The following is a 22,183-nucleotide window of genomic DNA, read 5'->3' as shown; positions in this document are numbered from 1 at the left end:
AGAATAGAAATAGAAATAGGATTCCCCGCCTCGAAAAGCTGCGCCCAGCATTTATCTCGTGCGCTTCTTCTTGCTTCCCCGGTCCTCCTCATCGAGACCACTCTCCCGATCACGCTTCTTCGCTTTGCGTTCGAGCTCATCCCAGTCCTCGCCCTCCTCCTCATCACTCATTTCAGCCTCGTCACTAGCCTCGGCCGAGGCATTCGAGTCGTAATCCGAGTCCTCCTCGCTGGACTCGGACGCCTCATCGAGTCCGCTCCCGCTGAGCTCAAAGGCGCTCTCTTCCTCCTCCTCCTCCTCCGCGTCCTCGTCGTCGGAGTCGTTCTGCAGGAAGCCCCAACCGCCGTCCAGGAAGAACTGGTGAGGATTGGCTGTTACCGTCTTCATGATGACAGACCAGTTGAGATTGAGCGGTCCTTCCGAGTACGCAATATCAGAAGAGTCCAAGAACTCCTTGACATCCTCGAGCGACTCGACTGGGATGGTATTGATGTGCGCCGGCGGCCGCGTAAAGTCCTTGAAGACGAAGACGAGATCAAAGTTCTTCAAACCGAATTGTACGCGCTCCAAGTGCGCAATCTCGATATCATCCAGCGTGATGACCATGAAGGGCGGCTCCGTAATCTGGATCAGGCACTCGGTAGTCGGCTGGATATAGACGTTGCTGCGGTTCGGAACGCCATTGAAGCCAATCTCGCGGAGCGGCATGTCCACCTCAATGCCCTCGTTCCGCCCAGCCTCAGCAATCTTCTCGGCAAAGCTCTTGAAGAGACGGTCAAGTTCGGCGCGACGGCGACGCTCTTCCTGTTCAGCCTCGAACTCGTCCTCATCGCCGTACCGGTACTTGCGTTTCCGGTTGCCGGTCTCATCGAACTGGATATCTGTCGCCTCCCGGTAGAACTGCACATCCTTGGTCTTCTTCTTGCCGAAGAGTATGGGATCCTTCAGGTGGATGTGAATAATGACAATCAGCTCATTCTGGCAGGGCTGGAAAAAGAGGTGGCGGACGTTGGAGAAGAGAATGTCGACGCGCTGAGTCGTGCTTAGAGGTGATTGGTACCGGATACCGTTCTGGTGAATCTCGACCTTGCCGGGCACACGCTTGCCTTCCATTGCTGGCCGAATGAAGACGTTGTCCAGGACAGCGGGGCGCCGATCTGGATGCTCATGTCAGTACTCTGCAAGCCGCCGGGTGGTTTTGGATGGTGATTCATGCTTACTTCGGATCTCGACTAGCTTATCCTGCTCAACAACGTCCTCCATGTCCTTCTTTTCCTGCTCCTTCTTGACGGCCTCTCGCTTCAGGTTCGAGATCTGGTTCGCGATATCGGCATATCTATCGCTGTCGGTAGATCGGAAGGTCAAGCTCCTCACGAAATGGGCCGATGCATCCTCGAATGGCTGCTCGTCCTTGCGGCCTACGCCCTGTCCGGGCGAGAGGAAGTTGATGCGTAGAAACGACCACTCACCCTCGTCGCTCTTGCTGGCATTTTTGATCGTGTTGATATGGAACGGTACTGGCCGGCCCATGACAGGGAGAACGATGGTCGCGTTCTTTTGATCAATCACAATCCCCATATCTCGAACTTTTGGCGGGAACTGATTGTCCCGTTTGTATGAGTCGAAGCGTTTGAACTTCTTCACCTCTACACCGTTCTTGTCTGCGGTGGACTCGGCATATTTGATCAGGCCCTCCTTTTGCTTCTTCGCCGCTAGTTCTTTTTGATGCTCCCGACGCCGCTTGTCCGCATCCTCGTCGGGCGCCGTGTTTCGTTCCGAGCGCAGGCGGGTGCTGGTGATGTTCTTAGTTGCAACAGCACCTACGCGCGAGTCCTTCTTTTCCTTCTTCGGAGTCGGTTGGGCTTCCTCCTCGTCCTTGAAGAAGAAAGACGTCGCATCAGCATCAACCGGCGCATCGCCCGTGAAGACCACCGGCTCGGCGGGCGTAACACGGATCGTATCTGTGAGAACAAGAGAGTAGACTTTGCTATTCTTGTCCTGGGGGTCTGGGTTTGGGATGTCACTGAATCCTGTCGTGATGCAGAGCGTCATGCCGTCCCGGAGGGTCCGAGTGTTCTTGGCGTTGAGGACCAAAGTTGGGTCCTTGCTCTCGAGCCCGATGCCGTATCCGACGTTTTTGAGGAAGTGCTTCTCGAGCTCGGGCTTCTTCGACTTGATCAGGTTATAGGCCTTGGTATAGATGTCCTTGACCAAAATCCCGTCCCGAATCTCCTTCAAAATCATATTGTGAACTGCGAGCAGAAATTTGTAGTTGCTCTCCTGCGACTTGTTGGGATCCACCATGAAGGTCCTGGCAATCTGCGAGCAGTATGACTTGTATCTCAGGCCCATGGCGGCGATGATAATGCCTGGATGCAGCGGATCGTTGTTCGAGTCCGACTGCCATTTGAGGTCAAATTTCCCGCCACTCTGCACAATGGGCCCCAAGATCCAGTCGAGCTGTAAGGGGTCGAAATCGGCGGGCAGCTTCTGTCGATTGGGGAGCTCCACTGTCTTCCAGAACTTCGCATCCTCGATTTTGTAGTACACCTTGTCGGCCAGGGCGCTGTGCTTAATCTTCTTATCCTGGTCGAGGATATCGGACATCTCGTCGAGGAAGTAGGGAGTCAAGAGCGCGACACAGGCCTTGGAGGAGGTCCGCATCGCCCGGAGCTCTGCTTCATCCTTGACGGAGAAGGCCCCGGCGGACAGGGCTTGCGCGATATCTGTTTCCTCGACATCCTTGCAGTTTTCGGCAAAAGCCTTCTTCCATTCGTCGATGAAGGGGCCCTTCGATGTGTCCTTGGTGAGAACACCAACCTTCTTCTGCAGTGACGCTCTTTGTCAGCTCTGCAAGCGCAGCAGGGGAAAGCGGTATGACGGATTACTCACGCCTGCTGCCTTGATGGCATCTGTAATTTTGACAAAGAGCTTCTCGTTCTCGGCGCTATCCTTGCCTCTCACAAGAACCTCCACAGGGTGTCGACCGCCTTTGATTTGATCAAGGTATTTCGCTGCGAGACGTGTTAGAGGCCGGATAGATGATGAGAAGGGGGGGTGCGAACCTTTCTTCTGAGTCGTCAGGATGTAGATGATGTCGAGAGTGAGAAGCATCAGCGTCGTCGGGAATTCGTAGCCGAGCAGCCAGAACTGCGACTCTGTTAGCGCCGGGCGAGACTGCGCTCGTCGCGTCGTCTGTGAGACTTACGTGCATGGCATTGTTCTTGTAGAATTCGGGCTCCTCGTCAACCTTGCCCATCAGGATGACGATGGAGGAGACGCCCCCGAAGACCGCGTCTCCGGATCGCTTGTCGGCCTTCCAGGCATTGATGAAGTGCGACAGACGCTCCTGGAACACCTTGCTGTCGATTTTAATGTCCGCCATGGTGGGCGATTGCAGGAATCGCTGCGATTGACGATGGCAGAACTACCCGGACAGCGGGGGAGGAAAAAGGGGGGAGGGGATGATGATGATGTAGGAAGGAAGAGCTGTCTGCCGTAGTGGGAAAATGATGCAGCGGTATAACGCCGATGGAGCGGCTGCTTCCAAAGGCGCCACAAGGCTAGCAGGGCCAAGGCAAAAAATTCCGGGGTGTCGCGTCGGCTCACGTCACGGGCCACCTCCTATCGCGTTTCGCGGGGCGGGCTGCCTTAAGTGGTTGCTTGAGAGGCCTGAGGCTGCAGCCTGACAGCTGCCGAGTGAGGATGAATATTCAAGGTGCGCTCCCAAACTCGGCACTGAAGTTCGTTGGAATGATTGAGGCAAGTCACGTTGTCTCGTTTGGTACAAGCTCGGGAGAGATTCCGGCCTACGTTTCCAATGAATTGACGGACGCTGCAAACGACTGAAAATGTTCCGGGCTGTTGCTGCGGGGCAACTGGGAGCATACCTTTTCCATTGCCGTTCTCCCTTAAAACATCTACTCGCCGGGTAAGTCACTAAGAGCCCGTGCCTCCTATGCAATCGTACGCATCTTGCTCGCGGCGACGATTCATTCAGTGTTATCGTCTATTAACCAGGCGGTCGCAGAGTAGAAGAGGATGTCTAGGCGCTGGAGAAACATCACTACATCCGCTACAGACAGAACCACCAATCCCAACGCGTCTCTAGTAGCAGATAGGTATCCGTACAATACAACAGCAGGACTGGTAACCGACCGTATACATTTTCGGAATGGGCACCAAAACAGAAACAGAAACAGAAACAGAAAACAGAAACTTAGAAGACGCAAACCCGGAAAAAAAAAAAAAAAAAAAAAATTGCAGACACCGATATGTCCCCCCGTGCGCCGTGCGACCCCACTATCCCAGAGTAAAGCTTCGAGAGAAAACACAGGAGAGCACCCTCCACCAACATCAGCTTTCCATGAACCGACCCTTCTCCCTAGACATTCCTTACTCATGACGTCGACGCGTGCCCCTGAGCCGCCGACGGCTGATTCCATGACAGATATGAGGGGTCGCCCAACTTCCGGGGCTTCCACAAGAAAAACGAGAGGATAAAGTAGACGTCCAGAATCAGGCAAATACCACCAACGACCAAGAAGATTATACCCGGCCAGATGTTGCGGGAACCCATGGTAGATATCGTGGTGATGACGAAGGCCTTGCGGCCGTTGTACCGGATCGTGTCAAAGTTGGACTGGATTTCGATTTCGTACTCGCCAGCCTCGAGGACGTCATGATCGTTCTTCTGCGCGAGCTTGTAGAAGTTGGGTGTGGCAGCCAACATCATCCAGTTCTGAAAGGCCTCGTCTTTATCGAGCTCCGGTGGCGGATTCCTCGCCGTGTAGTTGAACCTGTACCGTTCGTACCAGTTGGGTGGGGGTACGATCTGGTCATACGAGTATTTGGTGACGCCGTAGAGGTCCTTAGTGCCAGGCCAGGCAATGCCCTTGTTGGACATAGTGTAGGCTCGCTCTCTAACGGCGACGTCCGTGCTGGCATCGACGGGCATCAGGTCCGAGAAGGTGTCATTAAACATCGAGTTGGCCACCAGGCCACACGGGTAGACGATCTTGCCCGAGCCGAGCGGGTCGTAGGCAATCGGGTCGCAGGTGGACTCGTTGATGGTGCGGCCGTCGACGGCTTCGCCTAGAAGTTGCCGGGCATTAAACGAGTTGACGTAACGACGGTGGTTCTGGTAGAAGTTCTCGAGGTGGTAGAAGAAACTGATGGTGGGGTTCAACGCCTCGGGGATGTTGATGCGCACTATGCAGTATTCTCGGTCGGCATTGTACTCTCCGCCTCCGTACTCCACATTTCGTGTTTCCTTCTTCCACAAAGCCTTGTAGGGATTTAAACTGTCGTTTTTGGCGGAGAAGTGTGCCGTGATGTAATTCTCTGGCATTGGATTGAACGCATCCCTCGAAGCGTCCTGAAGGCAGTCTGTATAGTCGACTCGGATGTCTCGGACCTGGAGCCGCGGAAACGAATGCAAATTAGCATCTGTTGCACGCGAAGAAATAACCCAGAAATTGAGCGGCATACCGTGTACGCAAGATACGTGAGATAGGCGCCGAAACCCAGGTAGATGGCAGCCAGGATGGAGAAGATGGTGACAATGAGTTTCGGTGTCAGCACACACTGCCAGGCGCGCATGCGCTGCTGGCGAAAGGCCGTGTTCGGCGGGCGGTTCTTGGGCGCATCCGTGTCGGAACGGGCATCGTCGCCGGCATCGTTGGCGGCGCCACGGCGACGGCGAGGTGCCATGGTGTGCAACTTGTGGTCGACCTGCTCGTTGTAGTCGGTTACGGGGATGGCACAAGTCAGGGAGATGTCAGAAAAGGAGGGTTTCGAAGACAACGGAGCGCCTCAGCCAGCGGCGGGTAAAATGGCCCGTGCAGTGCTTGGCAGAGAGGCTGTGACGCCCAATTTTAGGCGTCTTCTGCATGAAATCCAAAGCCGCCACGAGACTAATCACATGACGCTCGAATGCGATCGTGCGCTAGAATGATGGGGAAACGGAGCGGGCTGTGCCTATGGGACCTTCCTGGGGTTCTGTGATACAAAAAGGTATCTTTGGTTATGAGAGGGGAGTTGTTACGAGTCGTGTAAAACGAGTCTGCTCGGCGGCTGCGGAGACCAAACAAAGATCAGCAGCAACACTGCTGCGGCCTTTTCACAAACAGACACATCAGAACACAAAACGTTGGCAAGGGACGGCATCCGAGTCCTGATTGGGATCAGCATCATCTTTTTTTTTTCGCGAGCTCATTCTGTACCAAGCTTTCCCACCGCCACCTGTCAGCTTGCTGCGGCAGATCTGCAAGAGAAGCCGCCAGAGAAGACTCGGTGAAGCTCACAGCACGTCAGCGAGCAGGGACAGCCAACCACAAAACCCCCGCTGCCGGTTCTCTCTCTGTGCCACCTCCGGGATTAGAGTTCGGGACAGGCCACTATCGAGTCCGTGCGTCTTTCTAGAACTGTTCGACGCAAATGACTGGCCACGCCGAGCAGCGGCTCGTGGAGAAAACGCAGGAGCGGGTCCAGTCGCGAGGGGGGTTGAGGAGGGGACGCTGGACTGACGACGGACAAAGTACATACCCACTACCAACATCCGCAGCATCCCAGCCTCGTCAACGACCGCTATGGAAGTCCCCGTGGGGAAAGTAAAGCCATCATCTACCTCTGGTAACCCATCTCCTCGCGCTAATAATAAATGCGCTTGAATATTCGCAAAGACGGGCAATATGCCTTATACTGTTCCTTTGGGGCTTGAAATTTCCTTGATGGACCGGCAGGTTTCCCTGGTCACGGTGATGCAGGGAACGCACGCCGAGACCCTTCTGGGAGAACGTAGGGCGGGAGCACCCCACTTACCCAAACCTGAAGCTTCACGCTTCCGTCTCCCCTCCTCCCATCCTCACCTGCTAAGAGGTCCTGCCTCGCTTCCCGCTTCTCCTTTCATCGTCCCGCCGCATCGCATCTGGTTGTTTTTTTTTGGGCTGTCGCACCCGTCATCGGTCCCTGTGGGTGCTCATTGCAAACAGAACAGTGCACTGCAGCCGCATCTCAAAATCCTCCCCCCACCCCTGTACCGGACCCGTCCTGTCTCAGCCTTTATTCCTTGTCCACAAACTGCGCGCCCTGCGAGTCGATCTTTTTGGCCTCCCTTCATTGGTTCCGAACTTGCTGCTCCTCTTTACCACGCACGCATTGGTGTCGTTTTCCTACCGACGGGGTCTTCTTCCCCCTCTCATACGGTATCCGGAGCATCTTTGGCTTGGACTATCATCGCCGTTTGGGAGCTTGTTGACGCAGCTGCCTATCGGCTAGCCCACGTCTTTGTATACCCACCCCGGCCTCTTAGGCGGCAAGGCAGAGTAAGTCTCGATCGTTTCTTCATTGCTGAGTTCTACGTTTTCTGTCTCAATCCCCCCTTCGCCTTCCATCAAAAACTTTTCTGTCTATGACGAAAGCGTTCATGTACATTCGACGTCTGGTGCTAGGTGTCACTGAATTCACCATTGCAAAAGCAACTTCCCGCCGAAGCTGCAGGTCCCCGTATTGCACCCAGCCACTTGTCTTGAATATCCCTTCTGCCGTTCGGCCACCCCGGGACTAGCCCACGCTATGAATTGTGCAGTTTGAACTGTGTCCTAACAAGCGTCTCAGGCTTCAGGGATTTAAGAGCCCCGTTTCAAGCCAGCAATCGACCTCTTTGGTTCTGGTCTCCCCTCACCGCCCGCAAATACATAAAATCGGATCTCTGCCTCCAGCGAGAAGATACAACCCGCAAGAGTTACGGAACTGCCAGAGCTTGGTCTGGGGAGCCATACTCGGTGGATGAATATCAGCGGTTCTCGAGGCAATCCATCGAAACATGTCCAGCACTGGCTTCACCAGCCCCTTTGGGGCGAACGCGAACCCCTTTGGCTCGGCCAGACTTGATACAGCTGCTATCACCGAGGAGGATGAGAACGACACCGTTGCTTCGCCAACAACGCCCAATTTCGGGGTCACGTCGGCCAGCACCTTCCGCGGGCCATTCGCATCTGACGCTCCGTCTGATTCCCAGACGTCCGGTCTGCGAAGCCCGCCAAACCCGGAAGGCTATCCTGCCCAGTATAACTTTGCCCGCCGCACCTCGGTGTCAGCCGAATCGCTCAAGCCGGTTGCTGACACGTACGATAACTGGTCGCCGCCTGTACACCCCAAGTCGCCGGAGCAGTTGGAGCGCCTCAAAAAGGCCATCAGCGGCAATTTTTTATTTAGCCACCTGGACGAGGAACAGAGTGCTCAGATCCTAGGAGCGTTGGTAGAAAAACCGATCCCCACCAAAGGGATCAAGGTCAGTGTCGGCACCAGCGGCTACTTCCGGCCGTAGAAAGTAGAGGGATGTCTTCTAACTCGGGCCCAGGTGATTACGCAAGGAGATGCCGGCGACTTCTTCTACATTGTCGAGAAGGGCAGCTTCGAGGTTTATGTCAACGCGAGCGGCTCGTTGCAGCCAGGGCCGGACGGAATGGGGCAGAAAGTCGGTACGATTGAGGCTGGCGGGTCGTTTGGAGAGCTCGCCCTGATGTACAACGCCCCTCGGGCTGCCACCGTCATCTCGGCCGAGCCACAGTGCACGTTATGGGCTCTCGATCGCTTAACCTTCCGCCGAATTCTGATGGAGTCGACGTTTGCCCGCCGCCGCATGTACGAGGGCTTCCTCGAGGAAGTGCCTCTCCTGTCGAGCCTGACTCCGTATGAGAGGTCCAAGATTGCCGACGCTCTGGAGAGCCAAAAGTTCCCCGCCGGCCACACGATTATTCGCGAGGGCGACCCGGGCCATTCCTTCTTCTTGCTCGAGTCGGGCGAGGCGGTTGCCTATAGAGCGGGCAACGAAACGCCTGTAAAACACTATAAGAAGGGCGACTTCTTTGGCGAGCTCGCCTTGCTTAACGATGCGCCACGTGCGGCCAGCGTCGTCAGCGAGACGGAGGTCAAAGTCGCGACGCTCGGCAAGTCCGCCTTCCAACGGCTGCTCGGTCCGGTCGAAGGCATCATGAGAAGAACCAAGTATGTGGGTGTCAAGTCTGGCGTGGAGGAGATGGACCCGTTGCAGGTTTCTTGAGGGAGGGGCTAAGACGATTGATTTAGCAGATATGGCAGGGCTGAGAGCTGACGGCACAAATCACCGCTGATAGTAGCAAGGCACAGACAGAGCGAGGAAGATGAGGCACAGTCACAGTCTCGGGGTCAGAACGGCGTTTAGGCATCTTGCACCTTCGTTTCAACGAAGGCAAATCCCTGACTGACTGCCATCGGATAGCTGGAAGATGTATCAGTAACAGGGTACAGTAGCATCCATCTGCCATTATGCTATGATGCCGGTGTGAAACCGTGGTCCAGGAAATAAACACCTGTAATGCTTTCTGCCAACTGACGCTGTGCCGGACATGCAGCTTTTCCTAGTATTACCTTCCACCCACCCAGCGTTGTCTTCACTCCTCTGCCGCCATCCTCCTCCTAAGCTCCAATATCTCTCTCCTCAACCCCTCGGCAGCAGCCTCGGTCTCGAGCACCCTCCCGACCCCTCGCTTCCAGGTCGCCTCCAGCCCCGTAATCTCGGGCCCCGCCTGGTCTTGCGCGTCCTTGCGCTGCAGTGTGAGCACGTCGATGGCGCGTCTCGTCTCGGCCAGCTCGGCCTCGAGCGCCTTCAGCTCCCCCTCGAGGTGGTAGTTGCCCACCAGCCAGGCGTTCTTGCCGTAGCTGTCAAGCAGGGCGAGGTGCGTGCGGCGCGACGAGACGTAGGCCTGCGAGGCGTAGGCGCGGGCGAGGGATTGCTGCAGCAGCTGGGAGGCTTCCGAGGGGGACAGGGCGGACAGGGCCTCGGGCGTCGGCGGGTCCAGCGCTTCGTACCGCGACAGGTCGAGCGCGGCGAGTTTGGATTGCGAAGGGTCCGAGGCGGAAGAGAGGCGGGCGAGTTCGGATCTGAGGAGCGGGGTCAGGAATGGGGATTCGGATTCTGTCCGCGGCGCCGGCGGCAGGAGGGCGTGGTGAGGGTCGTCTGGGACGAGGGCGCGCTCGGCGGCTATGAGGGCTTCTGCGGCGGCGCGTTCGGAGGGTGTTGGCTCCGGGTCGATGTCTGATTAATGGTGGTGGTTAGGTTATTTGTGGAGATGTGGGTGAGAGATAAGATGGGGGGGGCAGAGAAAGAGAATGGGGGGTTACATGGGAGGGACTCGTGGACCGTGGTGATGGAGGGCATGGTGACCGCCGTTGGTCCGTTGAGTTATCGCTTTGATTGAAATATCCGAGCAGTTCTGGGTCGCTTCAAGGCCTGCTTTTTGCGACAAATATCTCGGGTTGTTGATAAGCTGTTTGTCAAGAACTAGTATAGTTCAAAACGAACTGATTGGAAATGTCGATGCAGGCGACGCGCAGCTGGAAATTTCAGACTCCACTGCGGGGAAACCCACCCCCTAGCGTGGTTCTATACTAAGATTCTGGATTTTGGATGGCATCTGTCTCCGGACCAGCTGATGAGAACGGGTTGCATAGCAAACTTGGAATAATGAGACAGCAGAACCAAGGGCTTCCAGAATAGGGAGCATATCCCGTTGAAGAAAAGCTTCTGATGCTCCAATGTTCATTCCCAAGGCCGACACCTTGAAGACGAGAGTGCTTGGCAGCGGGGTGGCACTATCACCCTCTGTCAAATCGGGCGGTTTCCATAAACAATGACGGTTGCCAAGGCCATTGCCACGCCGCCATCGTTGGTGACTCCGGTTTCAGCATCACAACTGCCGCAAACGGTGCCTCGTGAACATTGCAACAGCGCCAGTCGTGCTCAAATATGCCGAGGTGAAGACTATCGTGCACAATCCATTACACAGCACTCCGCGACCGAGAACGCCATTGCGACGGAGCTGCCAACTCGACTCCGTGATGGACGTTAAGGACGATAGAGGCTCTTCGCAGGGGCATCAGTGCCTGAATTCTAAAACATGTGCGGATATGGGACGGTGTCAAAAAACGACCTGTGGAGGGGTTTCCGACAGAAGGATACCCTATCGTCAATTCAGTGGCTATCTTTGTTCGTTTTTGGCCTTGGTTCTCCTCGCTGCTTTGATGCTGAGCTCATTCCTCCCTGAGGGCCTGGCGCGATGGACGATTCCTTGGCTCAATGCAGCGGGACACCCCAAAGGGTCCTCTCCTCTCGGGGAGCGCTATCTGATCGGAGTTGGGAAAGCCGACATAACGGGGCCCGTGGTCGAAATCAACCTGATGGGTTACGCAGACCCGAAGCAAGTCGGCACCGGGCTGCGCCAGCGTCTCTATTCGCGAGCCTTCATTGTCGGGAGTTTCGATCGCCCCGAGGAGAGATTCGTCTACTTAGTGTTGGACACGCAATCGGGAGACACAGCCATTCGGTACGGTATCATCAACGGCCTCAAAGAATTAGGCCCTTCCTACGCGGTCTACAGCCACCACAACGTTGCTGTGACCGGCACTCATTCGCATGCTGGGCCAGCCGGTTGGCTCAACTACCTGCTCCCACAAATCACCAGCAAGGGGTTTGACCTCCAAGGATACCGCGCGATTGTTGATGGCGCCATTCTCTCTATCCGGCGCGCTCACGAGACTCTACAACCGGGATACTTGAGTGTCGGCACCACCAAGGTCCATGGCGCCAACATCAATCGCAGCTTATTTGCATACCTCGCCAACCCGGAGGAGGAACGTGCCAAATACAACGTCAGCTCCGAAGACGACGGCTCCGTCGAGAAAGACTTGACGCTGCTCAGGTTCCAACGTGCTTCAGACGGCAAGAACATCGGTGTCTTGACGTGGTTCCCTACCCATGGAACCTCGCTATTGGGGAACAACACTCTTATTGCTGGGGACAACAAAGGGGTCGCGGCCTACCTATTCGAAAAGAGCACCCACGGCGAGCCTACAGCAGCCGAGAACTTTGTAGCTGGGTTCTCGCAGGCCAACGTCGGGGACACTAGCCCAAACGTCCTCGGGGCATGGTGTGAGGATGGCTCAGGACAAATGTGCAGCTTTGAAAACAGCACCTGCGCGGACGGCAGATCCCAGCAGTGCCACGCCCGAGGCCCGTTCTTTAGGGTCGAAGACAACGGGGCAAGTTCATGCTTCGAGATTGGGAGGCGTCAGTTTGAGGCTGCCCGGACACTTTACGATCGGCTCTGGCAAAACCCGATACCTGTCCGAGGTCCATCGGTCAAGTCCTTCCACACCTTCCACAACATGTCCGGCTTCTCATTTCTCCTACCTAACGGCTCTGATGCTCGCACGTGCTCAGCTGCACTCGGGTATTCTTTCGCTGCTGGGACTTCGGATGGCCCAGGGGCATTCGACTTCACCCAACACTCGGGCAACGAAAACACTACCTCGCCCGTCTGGCGGGTCGTCTCGCGCTTCCTGAAGGATGCGTCCCCCGAGCAACGAGCATGCCACAGCCCCAAGCCCATTCTTCTGGACGTCGGAGAGATGAACAAGCCGTATCAATGGACGCCCAACATTGTTGATGTACAGGTATTCCGTGTCGGCCAGCTGGTTATTATCGTCAGCCCAGGCGAGGCCAGCACCATGGCCGGACGACGGTGGAAGGAGGCCGTGGCGGATGCCTCAGCCGCCCTATTCCAGCACGAGACTTCCCCAGCCGCGTCAACTCCACCAGTCGTCGTACTTGGCGGACCGGCAAACAGCTACACGCACTACATCACCACGGAGGAGGAATACTCGATCCAGCGCTATGAAGGCGCCTCTACGCTGTATGGTCCGCACACACTCGCAGCATACATCAACGTGACGCTCTCGTTCCTGCACTACCTAGGCGCGAACGCCGCTTCTCCACCGTCGCACGAAGCCACGGGACTATTCCCGCCTGACAATTCTAACCAGTCACTTTCATTCATCACGCCCGTAGTGTGGGACGGGAGCCCGCCGTTCAAACGCTTTGGGGACGTGCTTGTGGACGTGAAGAGGGTCTACCGTAGGGGGCAAAAGGTGAATATTGTCTTTGTCGGGGCCAACCCGAGGAATAACCTGCGGCTGGAGGGGACGTTTGCAGCGGTAGAGAGGCTACACCTGCTAAACGGGAAACAAGACACGTGGACACAGGTGAGGGATGACGGCGACTGGTCGCTGGTGTACCACTGGCGGAGGACGGGTGAGATTTTGGGCACGAGCGAGGTTGAGATTGTGTGGGAGACGGAGGAGTGGGCAGAGCGTGGCGTGTATCGGATCCGGTATTATGGCGATGCAAAGGGCTTGGGGGGCAAGATAGAGGCATTTGAGGGCACGAGTTCGGCGTTCACCTTGGTCTGAGGTAGTGGGCGTAGGGTATAGCATTATGGACTTCATGAGGACATCACGTGGGTTATGGGTATCTCGGGGCGGAGTTCTGGTTTCTTTGGTCAACTTGGGCGGGCTATTGCTTCTAGCAAATGGGGAATGGTTGCACAGAATCGTGGTGGACTAGCGGAGAGAAACATGGCCACATCTATAGCCAGGGCATTGTTAAGCACGCAGGTACGAAGTGCATGTGCCCACATGCTTGAAGAAAACGAGGTGCAGATGGACAGCTTGATCCGAGCCAGTCATGGTTCGGCCTGGAGTTGTACTGTACTGTACTTGTACCTGAGAGCTTCGGAAGCTACCCCACTTGGTGACGCAACACGCTGAAAGGACCAGGAGGATTCGCGCACGGGTTGCCCTGCCTCTCTACACAGCCCTGCCAAGCGCATCACTAGCATTCAAGATAAATATCGCGAGGACTCGCATTCATAGTACCTCTCCTCTAGTTTTATCAGACTCGAATTGAGGCGTCTTGTGCTTGCGAGTCGAATAGCTAGACAATTGCGGGGCAGAAACAACAAAAGCTGCAGCCTTCCGATCAGGCCATCACCTTCTCAGCCCTCTCTCTCTCTCACACACACACTCACTCTCCAAACAATCCTTCCGACAGCCAGAACCCAACATACCCGAGCGTAAAACCTCTTAACATGGATTCGTTCAAGCTCCTTAAGCGCCGCACGACGGAGTTGTTCAACTCGCTGCCGCATGCTCTCCCGTCGTTGGGAAGCCCGGGCGCTAACAGGATGAAAGGAACCTGGGAGAAGATCCAGGTCCCGCCACTGCCACGGTCGTCGCACTCGACAAACATTGTCGCGGGAACCGTCTACATTTTTGGCGGTGAGATTAACCCGCGCGAACCTGTCGATAATGATATGCACGTCGTCACACTGCCCTCGAGCGGTGCACCGGCAGACTACTACGCAATCAAAGCCAAGCCGGCGAAGTCTTCTGCTCCGACCAAGAAGCCCGCCATCCCGACTATTGGGGAGGGTGAGCCGACGCCCGATGTTGCGGCCGAGGAAGAGGAAATCACAGAGACAGGTGAGGAGGGTGCACACGGTCGACACCTCTCCGACGTCTCTCTCACCACCCCCTCACCTGGCCCTGGCATGGACAAGGGCAAAGGCATTTCCTCCGCCTCAAACCCTGGCCTGCCCGACGTCCCCGCCCCGCGCGTCGGACATGCCACCGCCGTGATCGGCCACCGCATCTTCCTCTTCGGCGGCCGCGGCGGGCCGGACATGGCGGCTCTCGACGAAGGCGGCCGAGTGTGGGTCTTCGACACGCGGACTCACCTCTGGTCCTTCCTCGACCCGGCGCCCCCAGCCTCAGGCGCCGCCATCTCGGTCCCGCCGCCCCGGAGCTACCACTCCGCCGTGGCCACCCCCAAACCAGACACCTTCAACAAAGCTCCCGCCCATCATCAGCACCGCCACAGCACCAGCCGAGGCCGCGCCGACTCGTGGCGCGACTGGGCCCTCGGAGGCCCCGACGCCGACGACCTCGGCACGCCGCAGCGGCCGATCGTGGGCGTGCTCGCCGAGCGTGCAACCGATGCTGACTCGGACGGCTACGGCACGCTCATCATCCACGGCGGGTGCCTCTCGGGCGCCGGCGAGCGCGCCTCGGACGTGTGGGCGTTCGACGTGCGCTCGCGCGTGTGGCAGCGCCTGCCCGACGCCCCCGGGTCCCCGCGCGGCGCCGCCGCGCTGGCGCTGAGCCGCAGCCGGCTGTACCGGTTCGGCGGGTTCAACGGGACCAACCAGGAGGGCGGGCAGCTCGACTTTCTGGAGCTCGGCGTGGACAGCTTCGACGATGAGTTCTCCGCCGGGGAAGTCGTTCTCTGCGCCCGCGGCCAGTGGCAGAGCCTGATGCAGGGCAGGGAGGATGTGGGGTACAAGGAGGTGGACGAGGCGGAGAAGCCGCTGGACGGCGGCCACCCCGAGGAGTGGCCCGGGAACCGGAGCGTTGCGGGCTTCGAGGCCGTCACGGTCGGCGGCGGGAGAGAGTACCTCGTGCTCATGTTTGGCGAAAGGGAGGCCTCTGGGGCCGGCCACGCAGCGGCTGGCAAGTTCTGGGACGATGTTTGGGTTTTCCAGGTCCCCGCCCAGGGCATGTCCCCTGCGAGCGTGGCCGATACCGTGTTCTCGGTGGTTGGGCGGAAAAGCGGGGAGGGGAAGTGGACCAAGGTTCAGACTGAGCCGTATGACGACGAGGACGACGCTTCGATTGACGGACCCGGGGCGAGGGGGTGGGTTGCGACGGCGACCATGGGGGAGTTGGAGGAGAACGGGATAGTGGTCTGGGGCGGGTTGGCTGAGGGGAACCAGCGGCTCGGCGACGGCTGGATTTTCAGGTTGGGTTGATCAGCTGCACCCAAATTCTAAACCGGTTACGGCCTATGATGAGTATGTTTGGTGGAAGAACTGTGTTGGTTAATATGGAGACGCGGCGCGCGGGAGTTATTGATTTGGTGGTTGGAAATGAAATTGGCGAGAAAAACCCAGGGCAGAGAGCAGCAAGCTTGTATGCGTGGGCCTAATATTAGTGACATTCGGCCCGTCTAAATATCATGTTTTGATTTGCGCCTTCAAGTCAGCCCCGTCGTTGAGCACAATACACAAGAGACTTCCCCTTTTGTTTTGTACATCACCATCTCTAAAGGCCGCCTCCCTACTATATCGTTAGTCTACAGGTCTTCCCTCGTTTTCTCAATGCCCCACGGCTCGCTCGTCAAACTGGTGATGCCGGCACTGTTCTCGCACGTTTGTCTCCCACTCAGTGGGCCCGGCTTCGGCACCTTGTCAGCCTTGCTCGCATCTGTTACGCCCTCCTTCAGCGCTGTCAGCAGCGACTTCATGGTCTCGGGTGTCAGATCCTCGTAGTAGTCGTCGTTGATCTGCACCATGGGCGCGTTGACGCAGGCGCCCAGGCACTCGACCTCGATGAAGGTAAAGAGTCCGTCGGGCGTCGTCTCGCCCTGCCCGATGCCCAGATGTTCCTTGATCGCCTTCACAATAGCGTCGCTCCCACAGCCGCCGAGCTGGCAGGGCGTCTATGCACGAATTAGCCCCCCCCCAACCCAAAATCGACGATACAGAAAACCGGTAAAAGAGAAAACGGTACCGTTGTGCAGGCCTGGACGTGGAACTTGCCCACGGGCGTCCGGTTGTACATGGTGTAGAAGGACGCCACCTCGTAGACGCGCATGGGGGGCATCTCAAGGATCCGCGCCACCTCGTTCATGACGCTAATGCTGGTGAAGCCGTGTTGCCGCTGGCCGAGGTCGAGCAGCGGCATCACGGCCGCCTTCTTGTACTGCGGAGGGTAGCGCTTGAGAATCTCGGTGATAATGGCCTCGTTCTGCTCGGTGAACTTGAACGGAATCTCGGGGTTGTTGTCGGGTGTGTTGCGGTGCTATTCCAGGATATCTCGTGTCAATGGTGCGTCTCCATGTCGTCCACGGCCAGAACAACTCACCACCATGAGAGTGTCGCTCTGTTTCCTCGCCGAGATGGAGAATGCGCGGGTCTGGGGGATGAGTGGCCGTGACGCCCGGCTCGTCGACCGGATGGCTGTCCGCATGAGGAACGGGGTCAGCTTGCTCGCCATGGCTGCAGGTTTGTAGAGCAATGGCCGAGTCAATTGGTTGCGATGTCGCAATTGCTTGCCGAACTGGGCGTCGTTGAGGTCGTTTCGTTCGCGGATTGATGTTCAGCACGTACCACCTTGCTCTGGAGCTCTGACAAATGACGCAAATTGATTGGCCGGGAATTTGGCTTTGCTGGGCTGTTTATGTGTTTATCCGACTCTTATCCGACAAAGCCATCAGCCACGGCCGCTTTTCTGCATCCTCATCTTCGGAATATCGTCTAGCCACATAAATCAGGTGGCTTGCTCCCTTTTTCTTTTCTTTGCACGAGTCGAGGTTTAAGTCACGACAATTCCCTGTCTAACCATCTCTCTCGTGACACCCAGAAAAACCAAAGAGCAACAGACATACACGTTGCTGCTCATTTACTGACCTTCGAGCTTTGTAGCTCTTTCGCCGCGGAGCGTGATTTCTGTGGGTCAGGCTGCCTCTATCTTGTGAATCTAATCGGAAAGCGCTTTCCGAAATGCCCTCTTATTTGAGACGACTCAGGGTGTCATGCATGGCTTCTCAGTTCCGGGTTCTGCGATGTCTCTTTCGCTTATCTTCCATCAATCGCATCCTTCCAAAGGGCTGCTCGGTTAGGGCTCCGAGCGTTGGGCGTCCACACCGGACGGCGACCCATTGATCTGCTCCGTGGCGCTGCATGAGAATTAAACATCAGATCGACATCAGTACTTAGCGGCTTCATTCGTCGCCCGGCTCAAATGGGAAACCCTCCGTCTTGCCCTGATTCGGAGCCCAAGTCACCCGCCCCTACCCACGGGGACAACGCGGGATACTGCCTAAAGTGACAGCTGGGGACGGCAGCGGCATTGACGCTGGCGAGTGCCAGCGCTTCCTGCTGTCCAACCCAGAGCGCAGAACCCGGGCGCAATATAAACGCCAGTTTATCTGAATATATTGCTTTCTTTCTGGTAGTCCGGGGCCCCGCCATGCCTGACTACCGGGCCTGCAAGCCACCTTCGGCACCTTTGAGCGTGCCCTGCCGATTTGTCACAATGGGCTCACAGGATCAGGGATGCCGTCATCCACAATATACCTGCCGGTTTTAGCTTGTCCGGGACTTAGGGACTCGGTGCCTTTCTCGGACGAACAGGCGTATCCAAGGGGGGTTGATGCCCGGGTGCCGTTGTTCCCTCCCCTTTCCCCAACTGCCCGACGACCGGGATCTGGCTGCCTATAAATACTCAACCAGGTCTTCAGGTAGGCATGGTTCGCTTGTATTGTATTGCATCACGGCAATCCGGTCCTCTGCAACGCCATCTTGACGACAGGCCACCATGAAGATCTCTCTGGTTTCGCTCCTGGCTTGTGCCCTCTCAGTCGAGGGGCATACCATCTTCCAGGTATATTGCCTCGCCGAATCTCCCCAGGGGCGGCGACGACTAACATAGACTGCAGAAAGTCTCTGTCAACGGCCAGGACCAAGGTTCACTCACCGGCCTCCGGGCCCCAAACAACAACAACCCGGTGCAGGATGTCAATAGCCAGAATATGATTTGCGGCCAACCGGGGCACAAGTCACAGACTGTCATCAACGTTAAGGCTGGTGATAGGATCGGCACGTGGTGGCAGCATGTTATTGGAGGCGCTCAGTTCGCCGGTGACCCGGACAACCCGATCGCGCCATCGCACAAGGGCCCCGTGATGGCCTACCTGGCCAAGGTAGATAATGCCGCAACGGCGAGCCTGAACGGTCTGAAGTGGTATGTGATTGACGAACCGGCTTCCTGCTGCTAGAAGGTCGCAGAGGGTTGGCCTGACTAGAATACTAACCAGCTCGACAGGTTCAAGATCTGGCAGGACGGGTTCGATACCAACAGCCGAAAATGGGGTGTTGACAACATGATTAGCAACAACGGTTGGGTTTACTTCAACCTGCCCCAATGCATCGCCCCGGGCCACTATCTCCTGCGCGTTGAGGTCCTGGCTCTACATTCCGCGAATAGACCCGGCCAGGCACAGTTCTATCACTCGTGCGCCCAGATCAACGTCTCTGGCTCTGGCTCCTTCACGCCGTCGCAGACCGTCAGCATCCCAGGCCTGTACAGGTCCAACGACCCGGGCATCCAGGTCAACATTTATGGGCTGAGGGGACAGCCTGACATGGACGGGAAGCCGTATAGTGTTCCTGGACCCGCGCCGATCACGTGCTGAACATGATCATCTTTCCTTATCAGACGGCGTCGTCCAGTCGTTGGTCAGCAGAGATCTGTGCCCTCTGGGAGATATAGGGTGGGAGGTATAGGGCTGGAGATATGGTTGTAGTCTATTACGCGGCTTGGATGCCCATGAGGAGAACCCACCGAATGAGCTTCCGGCCAGAACATGTATGCGATGAGTACACATTTGCAAACTTGTAGTGCTCTGTGGGATCGGATAGCATTGACATTAAATACAAAAAGGAGAGTGCCTTCTCGGCTCGAACTTCGGAAGAGGAGCATCTTCAAAGGATTTCAGTCCATTGTTCTAATGGTATTGTCAACAGCTATTTCGTGCTTGCTGAATTACCTCTCTAAAGGGAGATAGGCTAACTCTAAATATCACTATATAGCGCTTGTTCTTAACACCCCCCCTTTTTTTTCCCCCTCGTTTTCCTCTTTATTGTTACTATCGCCCATCGTTCGAGTCTGTTGGGGTTAGGGTTCTCCCCGGAATCGTGAGACATTAGTACGGAACTGGATGACTCGTCCCACTCACCAGTGCTTCGGCTCCTCTCGGGCCCGGGCGGAATGGCGGGCTCCACACTCATGGATTTCGGAAAGCCGGCATGCAGAAATTGGAGGACGGCCACGGAGATATCATGGAAATCAGGTGTGTGAGCTCGCAAGAAGATGCAGGCAAGGGGCGATTATTCCCAGAACATGGAGGAGGCCGGTTGCCGTGTACAAGAACACTTAGTGAGCCGAATGTACCTGCGCACATCTCCAGATCCTCGGTATCAGGCGGCTCGATAACCGTTTGCGCCGTTAATTTTGGTCCCTTGCTGGTCTCAGCGGGGTCGCTCAGGTGATTGAAAAGCGCATAGTCGCGAGGCATTTCGACATATGAAGTGCCCCTAACAACAGGACGGTTTTTGGTATTCTATCGACGCCGCACAGCGCCGGCGGATAGACGCGATGATAAGCCCAAGCGCGAAGCGCGAGAGCTGGTCTATCAAAAATCGGCTTCCATTGGGTTTTAGCGACGGTGATCTCACAGGCATTGAGCACGGACACGTTGGCCCCGCCTTGGGGCCCTAGCCACCAGAGAACCTCCCCTCCCCGCTTTTCCCTGCCAATTCCAATGGATCGCCGGCTCTAACCCCAAAGCTGTGGCTCGCAGTTGACAGGAACTGTCACCAACTCCAGAGAGCCGGGCAAACAGGCCCAATATGCCGCGCACCTCGAGTTCCTGCTCAGTGGGTGCTTCTATCGGTGATTCCCGTCCCGCGGATGCAGCAGCTTATGGAGCTTCCATGCAAGTCGTAGCGTGCAGAGGCGCGAGTCGTGTCCGCTTTCCCACGGAGCGGTTTCTCGGTTCCCCATGGGATCCTTGCCGAGCCTTCTCCGCACCTGGGTTGTTGCGGCGGCATTGGGCGGTCGGATTGGAAATTCGCGCAGTGGACGAAAGCCCTGCCGCTAACCCAGTACCCATACCTCCGTGCCTCCGATGGCCAAGCTTTCTTGTTTCTGCCGGTTGATCCATCCGGCGTTATTTTGTTTGCCCTCTTCCCACCCGCGATTTCCGTCTCTCCTCCCTTCCCTTCCCTTCCCCCAACCTCACTTGATATATTCGTTCGATAGGAGACTGCCACACTTTTAATCCCCCGCCTGGCTCGTCATCCTTGAATATCAGTCGCGTCTTGTGTTGTTCAGTCGTCCTCGCGAACCCCCAGAACATTTAAGTTGGGTCCTGACCACCTCTCTCAAGCGCTACGAGAAGGACCCTCGGCCTCTGCACGCCTTCTCCTCTCCGCCTACACCCTAGTCAACAAGAACCAAACGGTAAGCAGTTTCCCAGGGTCAATTGGCCGGTTGCACGCGCCATCCCAGAAGCTGTTTCTCTCCGACCACTTTTGAGGGCTTTTCGGAGCTCTCAGCGCAGGGTCCAGCGTTCGGCTGCATGACGGATGCCAAGACTGCCACCGGCCTGCATTCGTGTAAGCCGAAGCTCATCGAGCAAAGCCAAACGCTGGACCTTACAAGCTCCTCGGAAAACAAATCACGCCCGTGCGGCACAAGGAACCCCGCCAACCCGGACTCGGTGTGGTTGCGAATTCCAACGCAGCGGCTAACTCTCTCAATTCGCAGTATAAAACTTAATATCCGAAAATGCCTGCAATCACCACCGCCGTTGTCGCCCGCGACACCTTCGCCCACCTCGCCAAACGGAACTGGGCTTCCGAGGAACCCGGTGTCATTGTCGTCTTCTGCATCGTCTTCATTGTCGCTGTTGGCCTCATAGCACTCTTCATCCACAAGAAGCTTGCTGCCCGCAGGGAAAAGCGTCAACAGGTCGTCTAAACAGACTTGCTTTTCGGCCGTCTACGTTTTCGGCGAGTGGGGGGATGGCGGTAGACGGATAGGACGTGGATGAAGAATGAAGTAATGACTCGTTGATGGCGGAGGGGATTTGAACGAGGCGTTTGAAGGGTATCCTGGCCTGCTCGGCGGGAGGAGTCCCGGCGAAGACGGGGAGTCGGAAGCGGGAGAGGCGGCTGTTATCCGGATGGATTGGTCGGTTTGCAACGATACCCTACAAACCTTGTCCCGCAGCGCACCGCAACAGCGGCTGCATGGCCCATCTGCTCCCTCAGGTATCCGGTTTCTTGCACACCTGGACAGGGCTGGGCGGTCAAGGACCGTGGAAGGGAGCCAGGATGGGAACGGAGGAGCTGCTTTGTCGATCGACATCGAATCTATCCGCCAGACTTGAGTAACCTTCGGCTCTGATCAGGTTTTGTTCAAATGGCGCGCTATGTCTCACCATATGGGCGGAAATAGCCCGGGAGACCTGGTAGCCCATATCCCTTTACTATATTTTTTTTTCCATCTTAATACCAATTGATACCTCTTACCGTCAACCATTCTCGACTGTCCCCACGAAATTGTGGTCAAGGTTTCTCACTGCGGCCGGTTGTCCCGGTGAGATAGTAAACGGAGCTAGGGCTCTGCCGAAGCCGTGCAGCTCGCTGTTAATTTCCTATGTTCACACCGTGACATGAAT

The 22,183-nt window shown here is 56.6% G+C and overlaps 8 protein-coding genes across 8 annotated transcripts; 4 read left to right on the top strand and 4 right to left on the bottom strand.

Annotated features, from left to right (window-relative positions):
* Nucleotides 1-51: 51 nt before the first annotated feature.
* Nucleotides 52-3,385, bottom strand: SPT16 (FACT complex subunit spt16; the record flags this gene model as incomplete). The annotated part of the gene is made up of 5 exons (XM_071059615.1): nucleotides 52-1,157; nucleotides 1,221-2,826; nucleotides 2,893-3,014; nucleotides 3,066-3,150; nucleotides 3,209-3,385. 5 exons carry the CDS (start codon nucleotides 3,383-3,385, stop codon nucleotides 52-54), a joined length of 3,096 nt encoding a protein of 1,031 aa, XP_070915716.1.
* A 1,014-nt stretch (nucleotides 3,386-4,399) lies between these two features.
* Nucleotides 4,400-5,712, bottom strand: LEM3 (alkylphosphocholine resistance protein lem3; the record flags this gene model as incomplete). Its single annotated transcript, XM_071059614.1, has 2 exons — nucleotides 4,400-5,416; nucleotides 5,491-5,712. 2 exons carry the CDS (start codon nucleotides 5,710-5,712, stop codon nucleotides 4,400-4,402), a joined length of 1,239 nt encoding a protein of 412 aa, XP_070915715.1.
* A 2,113-nt stretch (nucleotides 5,713-7,825) lies between these two features.
* Nucleotides 7,826-9,064, top strand: MFIFM68171_04193 (uncharacterized protein; the record flags this gene model as incomplete). The annotated part of the gene is made up of 2 exons (XM_071059613.1): nucleotides 7,826-8,293; nucleotides 8,363-9,064. 2 exons carry the CDS (start codon nucleotides 7,826-7,828, stop codon nucleotides 9,062-9,064), a joined length of 1,170 nt encoding a protein of 389 aa, XP_070915714.1.
* A 370-nt stretch (nucleotides 9,065-9,434) lies between these two features.
* MFIFM68171_04192 (uncharacterized protein) lies at nucleotides 9,435-10,201 on the bottom strand (the record flags this gene model as incomplete). Its single annotated transcript, XM_071059612.1, has 2 exons — nucleotides 9,435-10,078; nucleotides 10,165-10,201. The coding sequence occupies 2 exons, from the start codon at nucleotides 10,199-10,201 to the stop codon at nucleotides 9,435-9,437; spliced, it is 681 nt and encodes a 226-aa protein (XP_070915713.1).
* Nucleotides 10,202-10,881: 680 nt separating this feature from the next.
* On the top strand, nucleotides 10,882-13,290 carry MFIFM68171_04191 (uncharacterized protein; the record flags this gene model as incomplete). Its single annotated transcript, XM_071059611.1, has 1 exon — nucleotides 10,882-13,290. The coding sequence occupies one exon, from the start codon at nucleotides 10,882-10,884 to the stop codon at nucleotides 13,288-13,290; it is 2,409 nt and encodes an 802-aa protein (XP_070915712.1).
* Nucleotides 13,291-13,967: 677 nt separating this feature from the next.
* Nucleotides 13,968-15,686, top strand: MFIFM68171_04190 (uncharacterized protein; the record flags this gene model as incomplete). The annotated part of the gene is made up of 1 exon (XM_071059610.1): nucleotides 13,968-15,686. The coding sequence occupies one exon, from the start codon at nucleotides 13,968-13,970 to the stop codon at nucleotides 15,684-15,686; it is 1,719 nt and encodes a 572-aa protein (XP_070915711.1).
* Nucleotides 15,687-16,009: 323 nt separating this feature from the next.
* NUO24 (NADH:ubiquinone oxidoreductase 24) lies at nucleotides 16,010-16,932 on the bottom strand (the record flags this gene model as incomplete). The annotated part of the gene is made up of 3 exons (XM_071059609.1): nucleotides 16,010-16,375; nucleotides 16,447-16,737; nucleotides 16,801-16,932. 3 exons carry the CDS (start codon nucleotides 16,930-16,932, stop codon nucleotides 16,010-16,012), a joined length of 789 nt encoding a protein of 262 aa, XP_070915710.1.
* A 1,323-nt stretch (nucleotides 16,933-18,255) lies between these two features.
* MFIFM68171_04188 (uncharacterized protein) lies at nucleotides 18,256-19,132 on the top strand (the record flags this gene model as incomplete). Its single annotated transcript, XM_071059608.1, has 3 exons — nucleotides 18,256-18,321; nucleotides 18,377-18,681; nucleotides 18,763-19,132. The coding sequence occupies 3 exons, from the start codon at nucleotides 18,256-18,258 to the stop codon at nucleotides 19,130-19,132; spliced, it is 741 nt and encodes a 246-aa protein (XP_070915709.1).
* Nucleotides 19,133-22,183: the final 3,051 nt, after the last annotated feature.

This window comes from Madurella fahalii, assembly GCF_045866475.1.
Source record: "Madurella fahalii IFM 68171 DNA, scaffold_2, whole genome shotgun sequence".
NCBI lineage: Eukaryota > Fungi > Ascomycota > Sordariomycetes > Sordariales > Madurella > Madurella fahalii.
This window is presented reverse-complemented; position numbering and strand designations above follow the sequence as displayed.